General features: G+C 41.7%; 2 protein-coding genes across 2 annotated transcripts; one reads left to right on the top strand and one right to left on the bottom strand.

Annotated features, from left to right (window-relative positions):
* The first annotated feature begins 584 nt into the window (after positions 1-584).
* Positions 585-9,209, top strand: c21h2orf69 (chromosome 21 C2orf69 homolog). Its single transcript, XM_034574686.1, has 3 exons — positions 585-1,234; positions 4,166-4,395; positions 7,028-9,209. The coding sequence occupies exons 1-3, from the start codon at positions 950-952 to the stop codon at positions 7,503-7,505; spliced, it is 993 nt and encodes a 330-aa protein (XP_034430577.1). The 5' UTR covers positions 585-949; the 3' UTR covers positions 7,506-9,209.
* Positions 9,210-10,396: 1,187 nt separating this feature from the next.
* On the bottom strand, positions 10,397-21,786 carry stk17b (serine/threonine kinase 17b (apoptosis-inducing)). The gene is made up of 7 exons (XM_034574685.1): positions 21,215-21,786; positions 16,758-16,970; positions 15,795-15,933; positions 15,208-15,334; positions 13,847-13,895; positions 13,345-13,524; positions 10,397-12,588 (listed from the first exon to the last, which is right to left on the bottom strand). Exons 1-7 carry the CDS (start codon positions 21,334-21,336, stop codon positions 12,363-12,365), a joined length of 1,056 nt encoding a protein of 351 aa, XP_034430576.1. The 5' UTR covers positions 21,337-21,786; the 3' UTR covers positions 10,397-12,362.

Raw genomic sequence — 21,786 nt, 5'->3', positions numbered from 1 at the left:
TTATTTAGTATGACATCTTTTAAACGAAGTATTGTTTTTATGTACGTATGAATGCATATGTGAGTCTCTATGGATAACGTGTTTCAGGACTGTTTTGCATATTTTACGTGCATGTTAAATATGATTTTATTGATTAGTGTAATCCTTTCTCTATTCAATCACACTTTCCTCTCACTTATTTCTATATAATTAATTTATCCTCAGCCCTAACCTTTTTAAAACCAGATTGAAAACTGACTTTAACTAAAAAAAATTTATTGTATAATTGTATTTTATGTTTTTACACGTTTCTGTCTATCTACCATATATGGGTTTTTTTTGGCCTTCAACTTTAAAATTGTATATTTACTTATTTTATTTTTAAATTTGTTTTAAACTGTGCTTTCTACATTTTGAATTGACTTATTTTGATTTGTTATTTCTCTGGTGTTCTTACATGTCCCGGCAAAGCAACTTGAATCTACCTCTGTGTATGAAATGTGCTTTATAAATAAAACTGCCTTGCCTCTGTCTGAACGGAAATGGTGTGGTTGCCGAACACGGAAGTACAAAGAAGTGTATCCTCTCTACGCGCCGGTGTCTGTGGAGCAGAACAGACATGCGCACCAGTGCTAAGCAGCTTCTGTGCTCGAGTTTAGACAAACAGCGCCTCTGCGTGGACAAGAAACAGTAAACACTGTCATCATGAGACAAACTCTGTATGTTTACGGTGTCAAACTGTCCCCGCTGGAGACAGACAACGGGTAGAAGACGGCGTGTAACGCGACATACTGTGGGTTTAGCCTCTTGACGGGGCCCCTGGGCCGTGCTCTGATGTTAGCTGCAGTTAACGTGATGCTGCGGCGCTAGCAAACAACAGCTATCGGTAGTTAACACGCTAGCGTCCAGCAGCAGCAACATGGAGCGACTGCGGTGAGAAATAAATCGTTTCCAGTTTATTTGAGCGTCCATGCTTTCATCCCGAGCAGCTGCGGTGCGTGTTACTCTGTCAACTGTGGCCAACGCAATGGCCTCTGTAGCAGCGACATCCTCCGAGCCTCCGGGGCTGCGAGCAGCGGCCAGCCGAGATGCGTGCTCCGGGAGCCCGCTGCAGAGGCTGCCTGCGGTGCCCGGAGCCTCCCCGAGCCGAGTGAACGACCTGCTGCTGCTGCGGCCTCACACACACAGCCTGGGGGAGCCCGAACCAGAGGGGAAGAGCAGCGGGCATGTTGTGTTCTTCCACGGAGATATACAGGTGAGTGGGATAGAGGAGGGATCTAAAGTCATCCCGGGGGGTGAGGTTCCGCAGACACACGATCATTGGTGCTTTCAATCACTTCAAAGTCACAACAATGATTCGATCATCTTTATTCCCACACTTTCGCCTCTCTCTGAGGTTATTTCTGCAGTTTCCCATCTCTCTTGTTGAGGGTCAGGGCAGAGGAAGTCGCTAATCGTTGAGCCCCATTAGGCAAATTGTGATTTGATAATATGGGCTATACAAATATAATTTGATTGGTTGATATTCACGGATGTCCACAGAGAACCTGAGACAAACCAGTAAACTCTTGTCAGAGGTGATTGTTTCTGCACAGCTCCAGTACTACCTGTGAGATAACAGCTGATTCAAGTTCAAACTGGATTTTTGTTTTTTACAGACTGATTGTAAAGACCATAAACACTAAACTGTGTTCTGTGCTCACGTACTGTAAATGACCAGTAAATAGATAAGACCCTTATTGGACAACTGATGCGTATCTTGCACATGTTAAGTTATAATGGGTTTTACAAAGCATGTGACAACTAATTGGTGTCACATGTTACTGTTAAAGATTATCAGCAGAGGAAGTGATGTTTTTTGTTTCATTGCTTCATAAGAACCCAGCTCAGGGAACAATGACCTGCACTTAAATGTAGGCAGTAAGTGGGGAAGCACTGTTGGGCTTGTGTTTATAATGGGTTTGTTTTCCTCTCACTGGGAGAGTAATGAGTCTGCTGTAACTTTAGGACACAAATCTGAGAGAGGACTTCCCCATGTGAGGGCAGATATCTGACCCTGTAGCACTGGACGGCTTTCAGCGACGTTTGATATCAAGTGAAGTTTATTCACATGGATGTTCATTAAAGTCTGTTTAGAGCTTAGTGATGAAGTCAAAGCATTTCACTGAAAGCAGCACTTCTCTCATCACCAAATCAAATCCTATCACACAGCATATACTGCGCATCAGGAACATACAATGACGACCTGTGGGCCCATGGGTGCATTGTGATCCGTGCTGTCACTGCAGATATTCCAGTTTGTGTATTTGGCTGTGGGCTCGAACAGTGTTTTGAAAGTCATTCATTTTTAGGTAAGAGCTAAAACTATCACTGTTTTTATCTGAGTAGAGCTCAAAATGAACAAGACTTCAATACGCAGAATACCACAGTTTAAGGGGTTTATGGTTTAGAATCACACAATATTTGACAGTTACACATTGCACACTAAAGTGACACTATAGTGAGTATCAAAAGACTATATATCCATTCAGATATTGTGCAACACAAAGATGTTGAGTGAATCAAATGTGTGAATAACACACCAACACCATGAAAATCAGGAATCGGTCATACGCTGTACCTATTCACTGCATTAAGAACATTATTTATTAGACAACAGAGTGTCTCAGCTGTCAATCATGATGTTTCACCCTGTTTTTATTGCATTTATAACTAATTAAAACCAAACTTGTTAGAAAAATTAACACTTGAATACCCATAAGTGTGATAACAACTACCTAAAATGACATAAACCATCTTTGAGAAAATGTATTTAAAGTGTACTTTGACTTTGTCCCATCCAATAATCCCCTTTTCCACTGGTCAAAAAATCCACTTATACCAGATAACATCTGGCTTGTGTCTGCAGTGGGAGTGGATACAATCAGCATTCACTCCTGGGTCAAATGAGTGCAGTAGTCACAGGTTTTCATCGGCTCAGGTTCAGATCAGCAGTGAATGGAAACTCTTGTGAATCCTCTTTATTTTTGCAGTCTAGATGCAGATGCTGCACTTCTGCATAACATTAAGATGCACATTGAACTTCTAGGCATTGGTGCGCTATAGCCACCAACAGTGTTCATATCATGTCCTCCAGAGGAGGTCGATGATTTTCTTTTCATCAATGACAAACTACTTTACTGTTTAAGGTGTCCTGAAGAATTATCTTTTCAGAATGAAACATCATAATAAAAAAAAGAAAGGCGTATGGAGAAACTGCTATCAGTAAAGAGGAGGGGTGTTTCTGAACATGTGTGCAGTTGTGTGCCAGCCTTGTGATGGCTGCGGCTTTTGGATTGTGCAAAGCCGTGTCAGATATCCTTTGTTTAAATTTTTTAGGAAGTTGAAGAGTTCTTACTCATCGAGTGCATGTGTTTAGATGAGTGACAGAAGCTCAGGCATCACACTTGTCTTTCTTTTCTAATTATCTAGCGAGTTAAAGAGCCTCCTTCATTAATTCTGTCTTTTCAAGTGTCCAGTTCCTCTGTTCACTGTCCTCATCTGTAATTCATTAGGCAACTTTCTCCACAAGTGTTAATATTCCCACAGTGTGCTGGTATTTCCCAGGAGATGCTCATATGCGCTGGACGCCATCACCGCGACGTTTCCATGTAAATAAAAAGAATGAAGCCTCTGTGTTCTGGACCACACACCGACAGTGTGACAGCACACTGAGAAGAAGCTGCTGATGGAACTAATTAGGTGGACCAAAGGTCAGACTCACCACGGCTGTGACCAGCAGTGGTTTCTTTTGGTCACAGATAGAAAACGACATTTGTTAAACAACATTTTGCGAATATCTTTGACTCGTATGATATTTTCATGGAGAAATAAATATGTGGGTGTCCTGTCTTAAGGTTTTAAGTGTTTAAAGGCCCATTGACATGGCCACTGCAAATCCATCTCCTCCCCAGCAAGAGTTAAGTTATACAACATGCCCTCATTGCATCGTGTGAAGCTGTGTAAGATCTGTGCTAACAAACTAATTTTAGACAGACTGGAGGATTAGCTGATTATATTTAGACACAAGCAAATGCAGAATGATGGCTACATGAACATATCCTATTTTCTGCGTTAATCCAGTATGTGCAGGTAAAACATGTATTTAGATTTTAACAGTCTATTTGTGTGTGTGTTGTTTGTGCAGAACTTCCAGGAGGAGATGGCCGTGCAGCCTGAGGGAGCTCAGTGGCTCTCCTGGAGTCTGGAGCAGGTGGCCTTCACTCTGGGCAGACGTTTCCCCGACCAACACGTTTGGGTGGTCAGAGCCTCACGCATGTATCTCCACAAGTTCAGCTGCTACCGCAACTTTGTGGAGAGCAACATGTTCGGGGCACCAGAGTACTCACCTGACTTTGGAGCGTTTCGACAGCTCAGGTTTTTGGCCTTGTTTTCTGCTCATGTCTGCTGGATTCTATTTTACATGATGAGATTAGCCTGTTTGAAGTGAAGACACTTTCAGCTCATACACTCATTAGGTAGAGAGGCTGACGAAGAGACAACTGACGTAAAGGCTCCATTCTCACACATTTAGCTTTAGAACATACAGTAAGCACATTATAAAATACTACACTTAAACTGTGCTGTAATTATTGTGTACATGAGAGGTTTATTATGCTGAATAGAAGCCTTCATTTTATTTACATGACTCAGATGACACCACATGCTATAATTTTAAAATAAATAGTCCTTTTCATTTGGAAAGGTCCGAGTCATATGATAAAATGGTTCTCTTTAAAGGGGACATAGCATGCCCATTTTACCACAAGTTGATATGGTTCCTTGGGGTCTTAATGAAATGTCTGTAACATACTTTGGTCAAAATACCACAAGGATCATATAAAACAGCACCCTTTTTACCCTGTATAAAACAGCCCTCCACAGAGTGACCTGTTTTGAGTGCCTGTTCCTTTAAATGCTAATGAGCCAGCTCCCCCCTCCCCCCTCTCCCCCCATGATTTTAAACGATATAAATTACATATTTTATATGATATAAATTATCAAATATGCATCCCATACTTTGTATTCCCCTTCTGTTGTCCTGGAGTTTTAATTTTCCCAATCACATAATTAAATGTCCCCCTCTGCCCATCCACTACAAGCACACAAGCAGACAGAGAGAGAAAGAGAGGGGTGGGGGGGGCTATGAAGACCATCATTTACCCCCGAACCCCGACATTCAACGGGTACAACAACAAGCGGAGAAAGCAGAATCACGGGCTGACCTTATATATACAGTCTATGGGGCTGACCAGCGGAGAAATGCACGTCCCGTGTGAACAGCCAGGCGGCTGCACGCTTGAGAACGGCGCTGCGCTGCCTCGCAGCGGCGCTTCCGCGTCCGGTGTTAACCCGGCGTAACTACTGTAACCCGGCGTACAGTAGTGCTGAACACTGCGGAAGTCTTCCACACAGCCAGCAGTGTGGAAGACTTCCGCAGTGTTACAGTAGTGCTGAACACTGCGGAAGTCTTGGGAACTGCCTCGCAGCCTCGCTGCCTCCAGTGTAAATCCGGCGTAATGAGTGTGTGTGGGGGTGGGGGGGGGGCCAAGACCATGTAGGGAGACTTCCAGTGCCTTGTTACGACACAAAACCCAGGAAGCTCAATCGAGTCGCTCAAGCATGACGTTTCTGACTTAGAGGAACTATAACAAAACGCGCGAGTGTTTTTTTCCCCAGAGTTTTTGGGTTGGTAGACATGCCAGATACCCACATTAACCTGTAGAAGCACTAACAAAGTGGAATTTGCATGCTATGTCCCCTTTAAATATGAAGCTGGAGCCAGCCGTCAGTTATCTTAGCTCAAAGACTGGAAACAAGGAGGATGATGCTCTTTTTATATATACAAAATAATGCACACCTTACAGTACATCAGTTAATACCAGGAACCAGTTGAGTATTAAAGCTGACAGACACATTCAGCTTCATGACCTACTTGTGTTATTTACTTATATCTTATAGCTGCCATATACTGTAGATGCTGACACACTGATCATTTTGAGCAATAGAAACAAGATGATGAATTTAATAAGTAGTACCAACACTATTTTGTTTGATACCCTTCCAAACGTAAACATGTTCATTAAATGCTTCAACACCAGCTGCTGTACAGCAATTGAATAATTTCACTTTGCAACTGGCAACAATTTAAATCAAACATTTTAGTGTAAGATCCTTAATCTGTCCATTTGTATGTTTTTTTTAGAGAGTGGTCTTTCAGTTTAGCAGCAGCACTTACTTATTTCATGCTCAGATTTTGTCATTCTTTCACTCAAAACCCTGTGCTCACACTCAAATTGCCTCTGCATCTGCTCAAACTGTATGCTTGCATTCAGATATTTTGGTGTTTGGATAGACTTCTGTGTCCCACCCTTATTGTGGGTGCATTAGCTTTTCTTCTTTAAGATCCCTGTATTGTGACTTGTTGCACAAAATACCCCAAGTGCAGAATAGAAATCTCATTGCAGACGGTTCAGGTACATACAGAAGCAGTGTGAGTGCAAGAGTACAGTTTGAGCACAAGCAGAGCAAATCTAAGCACAAGCAGGGGCTATTAGAGTGAGGGTTTTGTTGAAAGCATAACAAAATGTGAATGTGAAATCCATAAGTCCTGCTCTCCAAAGGAAAGACCACGCTCTTGAATAAAGAAAAATAACTTGCATTTGATGCCAGCTTTTGTTACTCAAACGTATTTTTACAGACTGATCTTAAATAGTACCAACAAAGTATCGAGGTTTTGTACCCAACATTAGTTGCTGTATAATTTTCTGATGCTAATTACTGATGATGTCAAGTTCTAAAAAACACGACAGTTCAAAAAGCTGTACTGTCAAAGAGAAGTGGCAAATAGTCTGAGAGACACATAGTCAAAGGTAGATGCCTCAAAATGTCCATAGACTCTGAAGGTATCAACACATCTGCATGAGCTTTATAACATTAGGATGTACTGCAGCCTGTACTGCTGGCATGGTTTCCTTGCACTGAATCTGATCAATGTTTCTGTTTCCAGGGCTCTACTGAGCAACGGCATGGAGCGAGCCAACCTTCCAAACCCCCTCCAGCCACAAGGAGGTGCTGATAGCATCCCCTCAGAGTTTTCACTGATGCTGGTTGGCTTCAGCAAAGGCTGCGTGGTGCTGAACCAGATGTTGTACGAGCTGGGCGGGGCCCGCGCTGACCCGCAGATGTCCCCTTTCATTAAATGCCTCTCTGCCATGTACTGGTTGGACGGTGGCCACCCGGGGGGCAGTGAGACCTGGGTGACAGACAAGCGGGTGCTGAAGGAGCTCGCTGCCAGTGGGGTGTCAATTCACGCCCATGTAACCCCTTATGAGGTGTGCGACCCAATGCGGGCCTGGGTGGGCCGCGAGCATGGACACTTCATCAAAACCCTGGAGCAGTTCGGGGCCTGTCCGAGTAAGAAGCTGCACTTTGAGGAAGAGCCGCCCTCCATCGAGAACCACTTCAGGGTCATCCAGGAGTTTTGAGTGTGGTTCGGAGTGGCCATGAGCACATGAAGAGCACACACACACACACACATGCATGTCTCTCTATAGTTGTGAGGACACTCATTGACAGAATGCATTCCCTAGCCCCTTACCCTAACCTTAACCATCACAACTAAATGCCTAACCTAAACCTAATTCTAAACCATACCCCAAAACCAAGTCTTTATATGCGAGGAGCAGACAAAATGTCCTCACAATGATGGTATGGCAAAATTGGCCCTCATAACTATAGATGGACATGCATACACTTACACAGCGCTTTAGATAGTTAGCTTACAGCCTTTGTCTTGTTGGCTGGTTTTACCTCAGTCTTCTGGAGATTTCAGGGCTCAGACTTAAGAGCATGTGACAGATGCTGGTGTGTTACGTTTCCTTTCTGCTGCTTAATGCCCTCAATCTGAGGTGGAATGATCAGGTAGCCTTCCTCCCTCTCTGCTAGAAGACCTTGGAGGAATGGAAAATTCACTGTCTTCTTTCAGGGGCTTTCCCAAAAGCTTTTTTTTTTTTTTGTATTAATCCATATTAATAATAGTAAGTAAAAAAAGTAATGCAGCCTTCGAAAGCTGATGTAGATGTCCATTACGCTAAACATGTCTTCCTCAGACCACATTAGTTTGGTCTTCACTGATTCTAGATTGTCTAGTCAACCATTGGGCGATAGATGAAGCCAAGTACAGTCAGAACGTTAAAACTGGTTCTGTCATTCCCTCAGTGGGAAGAATGTGTCAGAGCTTTTGTGTTTGATTGTCAGGTTGCTTAGTTACCAACATAAACAAATCAGCTTGTTGTTGTTACTCTGATCTAATAGCAAATGACACAATCTCCCCTCAAGGTTCATTTAGTAATGGAGGATGTGGAGTCTTGTTAACGAGTTGATGATCATGTGGACCTCAAGGTGAGATTTTCTCAACTGCTGTGTTCAAGAGTCAACTTTAAAACTCCTATGACAACATTCTTCGACATATTACCTGACGTCCTTAGGATAAACCTTTTTGTTTTGTCACTTTTTTCTAAATATTATCAACTTTAATTTTCTCAATTTACTTTTGATTAGATTTGTTTCCTCATAACACATTTTTATATTTTTGACAATATACAAAATTACCTTTATAAATAAAAGGTTAGAAGTAGACAAACTAATGTTTACGATGTAAACATTTGCCAAAATATATTCACAAGTTAATAGATGAAAGGTATGTAGTAATTTGAATTAAATAATTTGACCATGCTCCCCATAGTAATGTTAATATACATATAGTAATGTACATTGCTGTATGTAAAATGACACATACTTGCTGGTTGTCTGAGATGTGATGAGACTGCTGCTTATGTCAGTGTTGGCAGCATGTGTATTAACTTGTATGTTGTCTTCCAGTCTGTATGTATCTGTAAGCTTATGTAGCATCTTTGCACTTTGCTGACGGCTGCAGCTCATTTCACTGAATGTAACTTCAGGGCATTCCATTGTGTTTACTTGCTGTGTGTTAGCGTTGGGTTGTTTATCTACTGCACAGCCAACTGAACACACTGTGCTTCTAACCAACTGCTTGGTGACTGGTGCACATTGACACCACGCCACCCTGTCCTCTTCTGTCCCGTTAACGGTTAACCAGTGACAGAGCATGGATCACGCCTTCAGCCCTGTTGAATCAGCAGGTGGCAGCAGTGTGGAGAAATAAAGAACTGAAAAACCAAACATGTTTTTTCTTTCATTGAACAAAAGACCACATGCGACATCAGATATTTTCTACAATCTTTAATGAGCTTTTTCAGTTTGTTTTGCAATGCCTACATATTAGCCTGCAGTTGATCAGAATATAACACAGATTATGTCTTTTCTTTTAGTCATTTCAGATGCAATCAGAATGCTCATACATTAAAAATATATATATAAAATGCAAAATAAACAAACATCTCAAACATGTATTTGCTTGTGCTTGTGGCTGGTTTGACTTAAGTCTACAGTGACCTTCAGTCTGGCTGCAGTTACAGAAAAGACACAAGTGTTAGGTGACATCAGTGGTAGCTCAGGACCACCAGCTGAGCACCTCCCGTTCACACGATGAGCACTCAGGCACCGAGGCCACCGGGTGACTAGCTGCTGGAAATAACAGTACAATAGCTGTACAAAAACCTACACCACAGCATAAGTCATGTTCAAGTGACAGATAAACTCCGGCAAACACGAGCCACTTGTGTCCGACCCGTTCACGCATTTCGTCATCCTGCAGAGAGATCCCTGACATCACTGCATTGCAAAACAAGTCCATCCTCTCTGCAGATCTGTCAACTTCATCTGGTTGTTACAGACTCTGGTGCAACAGGAAAAGCAGCTTCATTCGTTTCTGTGCAACTGAGTTTGGAAGTTTCCTTTTCAAAGTAAACACTTGAGAAACTTTCATAATCAGCCTGAATTGAGATTTTTAAGGTGCTATTGCACGTCTAGATACAGTATTAGGTAGAAACATGTGACCAGACTTAAAGATGTCACTCTTGAGATGAAGTCAAATCCAAGCTTATTTCTTTATACAGTGTAAAAAGAGACAATGTGGCATCTCCTGCTTCCATAGTCTGACAGTATGAAGCTGGTTTGGAGTCGAAACTGCTCACTCAGGTTGAATCTTATTGAGAAGAAAACATATTTTACAGTGTGGTGTTCCAGTTTGAAAGGATGACATCATGAAGATGAGAGCATGGCTGTGGCTGGAGACGCCCATCTCCCGCACAAAGGCCTTTGTCTCAGCTGGTGACAACAACAAACAAATACAACATGGACTTATTCCGTTTGGCACCTCGCAACTACAGGAGGAATGTTTGGAGGTTAACAGCAATCACAGTTGCTGGTGCTGCACTATAGAGGTGGTGGATGGTTTTTTTTTCATTCAAGTATCACTTGAACAAAAGATGGCACTTCCTGTGAGTGAACAGCATTAAATATTATGACATTACAGTTACTCTTTTGGCAGCCACTTCCAAGTAAGTGCCTCATATTTCACGTGATACAGTGTGTCTGTTTCACTTCTTGAGACAAACATCCATCTCCGTTTTTTAAAACATAGCATCAGTCCTACAAGTCTTTCATGCCTACAAATCTCAAAAGCCAACATCAAAACAAACAGTTCGACATTTTGGGAAATACTCTGATGTCCCATTTGTCAAAAACTGCTCCATTACATGTTTCGTTCAAGACATGCACTTCTCAAAATATTTCATCACCTTCTTTTGACTAAAACCACCTGACTCATCCTTCCTTACTTCCTAGTACCACCTGAAAACTAATCTTTACTTTCAACTTTCCAATTCGCTGCAGTCCAACATTTATGAGTCATTATACTGTAACCACAACAGCATCTTGTTTTAAATAACACCAGAATCGTTCAAAACCACTCGACTCCCCCCAGAATCCTTCTTAAAACACATGTGAGCACATTATTTACATAAAAATATAAGTCCAACACATAAATAATTATTATTATTTTTTATCATAGGCCTACAAGAATAATGTTAGGAAAAGAAAACAAAGTGAGCAGAGAGTGAGCAGCATGCCCTGAGATGAAAACACCAGGAACAAATCACCTGACCCAGGGGGACGAGAGTAGCTTGTAATGCTGACGCCGTGTAAGCAGACGGAATGGCTTTGGTGAGGGATTCAAAGACAATGAACCTGTCAAGGACACATAATCAGACAAACCTTCAGAAATAGCTCCTGTTGTGCTTATCAGTTCTGAACGTGTGCTCGTGAAGCTAAGTGCTGAAGTCGTGTTTCTCTCCTGCCTTACTGAGGAAATCATCCGAGTAAGTTTGGGCGTGGCATGGGAATGACTCATTAGTTTTATATTGAGCCAGAGCAGCCTTATGTTACTGAGGGAGGATAAAGAATGATTCCAACAGTACAATGATTTGTTTCTACCAGATTAACCTGAATACAAGATTAAGACTGAATGTGGAGGTCTCCGGGTTCTGTGGAAGGGGGCTACATTATGGTTCCAGTTATTAAAATGAGTTGTATCTGAAGCCCTGAGCTAATTTGAACCCTTCATCTGGAGCAAACATGGAGAACATGAAAGTTTAACATCGGGGGACAAGGCAAACATAATAGGAATGTCATATGCTTGTGTGTGATTGTGTCCTTCTGCTGGTTGTTATTCAAGTGGAAGTGCTGCGGGGAAGTGAGTGACATGGACAGCAGTGTCTTCTCAAAAAAATGACAGTGGCCAGTGTGAGTCTTTTAAACTCAACCTGATTTCCCATGACACTGCTGTCCATCGGCACCCACATGCAAATGAGGACACGATCACACTTCCTGCCTGCAGAGGTTCTTCTTTCTATATCACACATTTCTGCTCAAGTGCCACTAACAATAGCTGGAACAAGAACACTTCACATCCCACCTTAAGGCAGAGTGCAGTTAACTTCTCAAAGGTTTTTAAAAAAGGTTTTAACTATACAACAGAAGTATTGCATAGATTTCCCTAGAATGACTGGCCTTCATCAGTAAAGGGACAGATAAACATAGAGCCGGCTCATGCAGCCCTTGAAAATAGTAAAGATCTGAAGAATGAAAAGAATTAAATACTTTAGGTTAAACACACTGCATTAATAGACATGTACATTTTCACTTTTAACAGCATCAGTGATAGATCTCAAAATATAGCTGGTTATCTTTGGTTTGAGTGGTTGATCTTGGAATTTTGCAAATTAGTGAGATATGAACACAACCTAAATACTCTTGAGTGGGGGGCAGCATACGGCTGCTGGTGTGGGGGCTTAAAATAATTAAAAAACTCAGAGGAAGAGGTGGGCACCCCCGCCTTCGATTCCTCCAATTTTACTTTTTCAAAAGTCACCATCCCCAGGGGCGGATGGTTCCTCGTCAAAGCGAAACCTCTTTGCATGCGAGTGTGGGGACTCCAGGAAGTTCTCCTTGTCTTCGGATGGCGCTGCACACTTGGTGCCACAGGTCCTCTCGCGGATGGTGCGGCTGACGGCGGTGGGGTCGGGGCTCAGACACAGCTGCCACAACCACGGGTGGCTCATACACTCTGCAGCACTGGGCCGGTCCCTGTGGTCAAAGCACAATGTAACACTCTTAGAAAGCACCACTGTAACAGAGTTCAGTCAATCAAGACCTACAGACAATCGGTTTCATTAATATGCCGGTTATTTGCTCATTTTAGTTAAGTATATTATTGATGCTAATAACTAACAAAAAATATCTTATTGTATTTGTGCATAAAATTAATTTCTTAGGTGTAAAAATATAAATCTGAGCTTTATTGGCTGTGGGATGTGCAAGCTGCACTGGTGTGTGAATCCTTTACACCTGCGCATGGTCGTTTACCTCCAAACTTTATAACTTGGCAAGCATGGCTAGAGCAACATGCAGGAGAAAAGAGTCTGCAAAAAGGTCCCTATTTACAGACATCTAAATTACGCCTCAATAATAAGGGAGCATAGAGATTACCAGCTGGTAAAACACTTTGTATAGACTTTTGGTAAAGACTAAGCATTTTGAAGGAAACTATTGAGAAACCTCCACAACCGGTTTGTCAAGGCAAAAGTGCTCCTGGAGAAAACAAGCCAGGGCCAAAACTGTTTTTGTTTGTGTTTTTTCTTGGCCTTTTTCCATCAGTGTGGTTGCATTTTTCTCAGCAGCGACACCTAGCATTTAGAATAAGACTGCACCTAATCGCTGCCCCTCAAGCGCGAGTTGGAAAGGAAAGGTGTTGTGTCAACATCACGGTTAGAGTGCACCATGACCAATCCGTCAAGCACATCAGCAGTTTGAGGCTCTGACACTGTTGCCATGTTTACTCACTCTGGTGTTTTGACCAGCAGCTTGCGGATGAAGTCCACAGCCAGCTCAGACACCCTGGAAAAGGCCTCCCTGCTGTAGTCCACGTTCACCTGGGACACGTTCAGATACGTCTCCTGCTTGTCGTCGCCGACAAACGGCGACTCACCCGTCACCAGCATGTAAGCTATAACGCCCACACTCCTGCGGACAAAAACATGCATGAAGGGCACAGTCAAAACAAAGGCTGGAGCACCTCAAGTCAGCAGACAACATCAATCATCATTCAGAAAAAATTTAATAAAAATTATATCTTCACAGAACTACTTTGTGGTTTGTGGATTTACACTGAAATGGATTAGCTCAATTAAAACAAATCTGAACAGATCATTTGGTTTGGATAACAGAGTTAAAACTGTGTGTAGCAGTATCACTGTCTCCTTCACAAGAGATAAAATTACACTTTCTTTCAAATCAGCACAATGTATTATGAAGAGCTGGTGAAGATATTTCAGTCAGCACTCACCACAGGTCGGTCGCTGTTGTGATTGGCTCATAATTCAGAATCTCTGGAGCTGCAGGAAAGAAAAAGTCAGCCGTCAGTTGAAAACTGCAAGAATGTGTCATTTCCTGCCTCATGTTGTCTTCTTTCTTTTTAAAACACTACAGCTGTTTTAGTTGCATCTTTAGAATCATTCTTCTGTTTCATGAATTTAATTTAACTCATTGAAGGAGCTGGCTGAGTAAAATGGACAACACAAAGCTCACGAGAATTAAAGACAAGCCAATGGTAAAGGTATGGGAAACCACAAGTGTCATGGTGATAACAATAAGGCATTTCAATAATCAATATCTAATGTACTAAAAATAGGCCACCAACAGGTACTGAGAGCCACCGCAGAGGTCATCAGCTCAGGGATCTCCACCACTAAGCAACAACACCATTAATTCATTCCTCATTTTTGTTAAAGCTAGGGAGAAGCCACAGCAGCACCCATGTCAGGCTGGTGGGCTCCTGGTTACAGCAAGGGAATTGCAGCTGAAGGTCGACATAGGGAGACAGCTCAAGTTCCCAGACCCCATCGCAGTGACCATGCTCAGACCAGACATGGTTCTGCGTTCTGAAACAACAAAGCAGTTGGTCCTGCTGGAGTTGACTGTTCCCTGCAAAGACTGGATGGAGGAAGCCTTTGAGAGGAAACGGGCAAATCTGAGCGGCTGGCAAGTGTATGCGGTGTGGAGGATGCGACCCCATCGAGGTCGTATGGAGAGGCTTTGAAGGCCAGTCGCTCCAAGGGGGAAACAAGACCATCGCGAGAACTTGCGAGTATTGCGAGAAATCACGATAGCTGCAGTTACTGCAGCAGTAACTAGGAGGAGGATAACAGTGGACATTTAGACTAAAAGCATGGTGCAAAATGATGCCATTTGGGGGTCGAATTTGAATGTCTGGGCTTACGGACACTTGGATGCCACCACAGGATGGAGGCGTTTTTTCTGTTGTTTTTTTCTGTTTGAAGAAGTGGTCGCCATTTACTTCAATCGTATTGGATTTGGCAGCAACGCTGTTTACCCCTGAAACTCCAAAAGTGTTTTGTGGACTCTTCCATGAAACTTGTTGTCTTCTTTAAAAAGGATTCTCGAGGTCTGTGTGAATGGATTAAACCTAGTATTTCCTGTATGGCAGTAGGACTGTATTTACAGACACTGCCTCTATGTGCACATGTATTGAAATGCTAATGAAGCAAATTAGTTATCTTTAACCTTTTCTATCTAATCTATCTTTTATCTCTGTGTTACTAACTCTACCGTGGTTACGTTGGTGACGTCTGCTCGTGTCTGGTGTCTTTGAGTAATCAAAGCCTGTTTTATGAACAATCACCTTACCCACATATTCAGGTGTGCCAAGAATCTCTCTGAGCTCTCCAACCGCACCCAATCTACGTGCCAGGCCAAAGTCCACGATCTTTATATCCCCTGGAGGGGACAGGCTGGTCAGGAGAATATTCTGTGGCTGAGGGGGAAAAAACAAAGAGGAAACACATCTTGTAAAAGCAGAAGTGGTGGTAAAATAAGAAGTACTTTTAGCTTGGGAACCAAACTTATTTAAAAAATTGTACTTGTTCTCAACTGCTCTTTGACCGTAAGTCTAACGGAGAGGTGTTCTCTGAATTTTCTGTAAGTATTTCTAACAGGGCTGTTTGTTGAAGTCTAGAAAATATATTGACCATATGACACTGTAAAAGCATAATTAATACATGTTTGCTTCATTTTCTACAAAAGAGAATGAGGTTGTTGAAATAACTACTCTTATAAAATTCCCTTTAGAGTTATATTGTAAACATTTCCAACATGGAGATCACCTGCACTGCAGCCAGTAACAGGGCATTTGTTTCACAGCCAGGTGTCAATGATGCAGGAGAAGTTATACATGACATATACAGTACATTATATACTGTGCATGTGCGTCAAACCTTGAGGTCTAAGTGCACCAGGTTTCTCTGGTGGAGGTGGTGGACTCCCTCCAGTGTTTGCCTGATCAGTCTGGTGATCTGTACCTCTGGCAGCAGCTCCTCAGACACACAGTGATCAAATATCTCTCCACCTGCCGCACTGGCCAAAGAGAAAACACAAATATGTTGTAAATACACAAACTCAACTTTCCAAGTATATTAAATCACAAAGCAATTTTGTGGCATCTGATGTAGTTTAGATGTGGTTGCCTTTTGAAAAAAGAAGCATAAATATACTGTATTCATGTCCTAGTGGTTTAACCTGTGGTCACAGGGTCATCTGGTTAAGTATTTTTGAGCAAGAAAGCAGCCTGTTCTTGTTATTCGCTGTGGGTAAATGTGTCATCCAAACACACAGAGAAAGACTTGTTCATCTGACTTTGATACATTAGCTTGCTTAACCTGTAGTAATGCTCTAGAGCCTACTTCAGAATAATTCCTTGTCTGACTTTATGACATTTCAAGTTTTTTAAGCCTCAGTTGGTATTTCTCCTTGTCCAGACTGTCTTACAATTGTTCACACTGACTTTGCTCTGAGTAAGGTGTGGTTACAAAACCACTTTACCATCTTGGTCCTACATCTAGTTTCTGTTTTGATGATACAAAGAGGCTAGATGAATGATATGCCACAAGGAAGGACAAATGTTCAGTCCAGTGATCTTCATTCAGAGTTCCACACCTATTATACATGTGTTAATAAACCTGTGCTATATAATACCCATTTGGTATTATATAAAAAGGCAGATCGTGTAGCAGCTCCTTGACACAGGACAAACAGAACTTTGACCTCAAAAAGGCATTTACAGGACTGTGCTGTGTCAGAACAACTGAGCTAGTGTTAACAGTGTTAGGTATAGAAGATTAATTATGTATGTGTCATATGTTCAAACAAAAAAAATGTTACTGCTTCGGTTATGGACTCACTATTCCAGCACTAAGACGATGTCGTGATCCGTCTCATACGCAGCAAGCAGTTTGACCACTCGAGCATTGTTACGGGCCATCTCCAGGACGGCCATCTCGTGAATGACATCAGCCCGGCAGTCGCGGCCTCTCCTCCTTTTCCGAAGGAATTTAGCAGCAAACACTTTGCCTGAGGCCTTCTCCACACAGCGCCTGACCACTGCAAACTTCCCCCTGAGAGAGTGGACATATGATTAATGTAGAACCATATTAGACACAAAGATCAGTTTCATTATATCATTTTAAAAGTACTAGTGCAGTGCCATTCAAAAACTGCCTGTTTGGATTGGGCTGTTTGCTTTCCACTTTTAGAGTAAGTCCTTGTCATTGGTGAGTTCTCCTCAAACAGTTCTACAATATATTGTCACTTTTACCTTGCTGGAGTGCTAGATGTTGTGTGCAGAGCTTTATATAAACAGTCTAATGTGCAGAGTGAAAACTTGCATTCATCCTACCTGGTTTATCTACAATGAAGATTTTATTGAATTTGCGTTATTACTGTTCACATGTAGCTTGTATCTAAGTTTAAATGATTTACTAAACTGTTGGTTTTTTTCATACATTGTATGTTGGCTATTTCAGAGGTCTGTTCAAAAATCAACACAATCTTTGTGCCCAAGTTCACAACTTTTCAAAATAAAAGCTCTGTAATTTAGCTTGATATAAAGCATTGTAGCAACAACACAAACATTGTGCTTTAAAATTGAGGACAGATTGCCAAACAGGTATAAACAATTCTATGAATGTGGTTGCCATGACAGATAATATGCTGTGTGTCTGTGTCTCAGTTTGATATAGTGAAAAAAATAATCATATCATCAAAATGGCAGCGATTTGGACCAGCGGTTTGCCCCAGTTGCAGACCGCTGCTCCAAGGACATAGAAGAAGACATGTTCAACTAAGTCCACAGACTGAAGACACACTGCCCCCATTGACTGCTACAGAGAGCTGTTTGACTTGACTTGTTTATTCCACTTTTATTAATATTGAACATATCACGTGTCCAAAACGCACCAGAATAATACTAATAGTGGAATACACATGCCATGTGTGAAGCTAATAAGATGAGCGGTTAGTGAAATATGAGTTCCACAAACAGACAGACATTTGTGGAATTAGTAAGTAGATCGACAAGGAAAAAGTGTTAGATCAATATGGAGTACAAAACGATATGTTTAGGCATAGAATATCACAAGTGGCTGTCTGGTTACTATCTCTCGTATGTGAGTGTAGTAGAGAGAAGACAAGGTTGTCTGGAAGAAATGTTCCTTAGTTAATACTAAATTAAACTGTTTTGTATGAATAATGTGTTCCAGAACGGCCTGGTGTTAACACTGAAACTATGTCGAGATAATCAGGGTAATTGCTCATGATATTAAAGACTGGGCAGAGACAAGTGGCTACTGGCTGCTAGATTAAACTGTCATGATTCACCCATGCTGATGAACCTGAAAAGCAACAATTCAACTATACACAATTATTAACAGGACTCAGCATGGTGTAATTGACACATAATACATTTTAATCTGGGCCTGCAGAAACTAAGCTAACACACCTACGAGGGTGGGACAATTTCATTTGTCATCACTACACCTGGCATTCTATTGGTCGGGGTATTTAGACAGAGTTGTAGCACAATAAGATCCAAGACCAAATAGAAAAATCCGACATCAGATGAGAACTCTAAGAGCAGACATTTCACATGTGCAAAGAAGCAACATGAGAAAGAGGACTAGAGCTGCAGCTAGAATGTAGCACATCTGTTAGAGCGACAACATATCTGAGTGCAAGTGAACAGTGTGAGCACAATCTGTCCTGCTCTCAAACTGAAAGAACATGCTCTTAAATAAAAGGGATAGGGATAGAAACATAAGGCTGGCAGGTTAGTAAAGAAATATTTATTAGAACTAGATCTATGTTATCCTCACTAAAAACCTGGCATCCAGCTGATGTTGTAAGTTATTTGTGGACACAAGGCCTTACAATTACAGCAACAAAAGAAAAACAAAACTCGTCTAAAAATAACAACTAAGCACCAATAGCAATGGCTGTGAAGGTTATAGACCCAGAAAGACTTTTCTTAGACAATAGAACAATGGCACTAAACTAACCTACTCTTGTGGCACCACCGATCACCGTTACTAATCTTGTATTTATGCAGTTCTAGCATTCAATACCACCCCTGGAGTCCTAATATTTTCTCTTCATGAAGTTTCATGAAAAAATTCCAAATTATTTTCTAATTCTGATGACAAAACAAAAATGATTATAGACTCACACCCTGACAAGGATGGGCATACTGATCATTACTGCATTCTGCATGCTGGGGTTGGAAAAAGGACAGTGAGTCACATTTTACGAGTCTATACACAGCCCAGCCATTTACTAGCATTTTAGTAGTTCATACCTCTTCTCACATTACTCACACATCGGATTCAATGTTGATACAGTCAATGCTAACTGATGCATGTCGTCCCAAACCAATTCCATTTAAATCTAGAATGGAACAGTAGAGCACATACCTCCACCAATAATGGACTTAAATAAAAAAATAAGTCCACTTAATATTCTGGATTTTCTTTTTTTATCTTAATCCATTAATTAGGGATATCCAGGGATATCAGTGTAAATGTCCAAAAAATAACTATTGTTTAATCTTAAAGAAAGTGAAATAGAGAATGGATCTGCAACAAAATCAAGATTCATGCTAATCCATCCAGTAGTTTGTGTGTTATCTTGCTTACAAACAAACAGGAGTGAAAACATAACCTCCTAGGTGAGGGTAACAACCAACATGTTGATAGTAAATATAGTTTAGAGTTGCGGTCCCACAAAGAAATAAGGAAATGCAGTGAGACCGAAATGTTCCTGTTAAAGGGAAGCATCTATTTATCTGAATTTCTCATTTGTTAAAAAGTAAAATGTAGAACTAAAACATTTTCAGCCAAACAATTAACCTTAAAACTTCCTGTTTTGACAACACACAAACATGCACACACGCGCGCGCGCACACACACACACACACACACACACACACACACACACACACACACACACACACACACACACACACACACACACACACACACACACACACACACACACACACACACACACACACACACACACACGCACGCACACGCACAGAAGTGGCATGTGTCATTTCTCCTTTTTAAAGTCTGGTTTGCACATGTGCTTGTTTCCTTCCTCCGGTTTTGAAAGTTGTACGGTACTTGGGGTGTGATACATTACTTCAAACACACCACTGATGTGATCATGGATGTGGTCATTGACCATCAGCTGTTGCCATGGCTCACACATGGTGCCAAACACATGACAAAGGTCTACTGTAGCACGATCAAGTCAGTCCCCTGGCACGGAGAGGCCCTCGTGTTTATGCTGGTAACAAGTCTTACAGTCCAGAACACACATGCAGCTAACATTAATACAGTGATTTAAACAAACATAGCAATTACAGACAATATAAACATGGGTATATATTGCTATAAATTATTAATTAATGGACACGATTGCCTTGATCACTGATAGGAATTCTTCAGGCTGCCTGTAAGTGTTCCTGTTGTCCATATGTGAAAATGATTCAGTTTTAACTCTCATGTCCTCTAAATCTATAAAGTGATTCAATACTGTCTCTATCTTTAGCCTTTGTGAGGGTAAACTGACCCTCATTTATTAACATGTAACAATATGGTTTCCGTAAATGCATCCTTCATTACACATTTTCTTCACATTCACAAGAGTGAAATCCTGGGCTTGTTAAGTCAAGACGCATTTGTTACGACATCATCTGCCTTCTTTTGTGATATGGGACAGCACTCTTTTGTGTTGTGTTATAAGCTGCTAAAACAATACCACCAGTGAATTAGGAAATGATAAGTCCCATGGTTGCTAATGGATCAGGAAACTATGTTTACATTTATCATGGCTGATTATGAAGAAAGCCCAGAACACAGTGTGAGGTGACATCTTAAAATGGATTACTTTGAACGATCAACAATCCAATCTTACCTCTTTTTTTGTGAAACTGGAGTAAGAGGATAAGCTTTTGTTGACAGCTTATGGAAAGCACTATCTATCTATGTATTCAGTTTATGACATTCAACTGTCCATACAGTAAATGGAAGTGTATGACACACTTAGGCTGCGCTTGATCTACTGATGAGACTTTCCCATAAACTGTCAGATTCCATAGTTGATAGTTGTGAGTAACCAGAAGAGAAATCTTGGAAATGAAATGCAACACAATTGGAACCATTATTCAAAGTAGTAGTATATGAACAATCTGAATTAATATCACCTACTCTTAATAAATGTAAATATAATAGCTAACAACCTCTGGGCTTTGTGCAGATTCTGAACCTGTGTGTTTAGTAGCAGTCAGACATGTTGTCCTCACCTCCCCAGCTCTCCGGTGACTTCATATACACTGTCCAGGGGCTCCGTGCTGATCGGGGTCTGGGTTTCTCCGAGCAGACCTGCGGAGAGTCCGCTGCGACTGTCCAGTCTCCTCCGGGACATCTTCCTCTCCTGTCACTCCTGCTGCCGGCTAACGGACTGGACACCGGGCTACACGCTAAGCTAACGAGAGGTGGACGGTTAAACTAAGCTAAAAAGCTAGCGAGCAACGGCCACATCGATTACATGTTAATGTTAGCTAAACCCGGTGACCGTGCTATTGTTCAGCTCAGATTACCGACTGTGGTTAGCTCAACTGTGGCTAGCGGACTTAGCTCAACGGTCAATGTCGCGGAAATAAAAGTGAGTTGAAGAGACTTTGCTGAGCTGAAGCGCAGCGGTAACTAAGTCAAACCTCCACCTACGACTGCGAGCTGTTGCTAAATCCTCCACGGCGTCGCTCCGAGCCTCCGCACCTCAGCAGACAGGTTTATCCCCGGAGTCCTCGCTCATTCTCACATCCCCTGCCTGACACTCTGTGGACACGTCACGGCCTGGCGCATGCGCACTGCC

Source organism: Hippoglossus hippoglossus, chromosome 21 (assembly GCF_009819705.1).
Source record: "Hippoglossus hippoglossus isolate fHipHip1 chromosome 21, fHipHip1.pri, whole genome shotgun sequence".
NCBI classification, from domain to species: domain Eukaryota; kingdom Metazoa; phylum Chordata; class Actinopteri; order Pleuronectiformes; family Pleuronectidae; genus Hippoglossus; species Hippoglossus hippoglossus.
The sequence above is the reverse complement of the archived record's forward strand: the minus strand, read 5'-3'. Positions and strand labels throughout refer to the sequence as shown.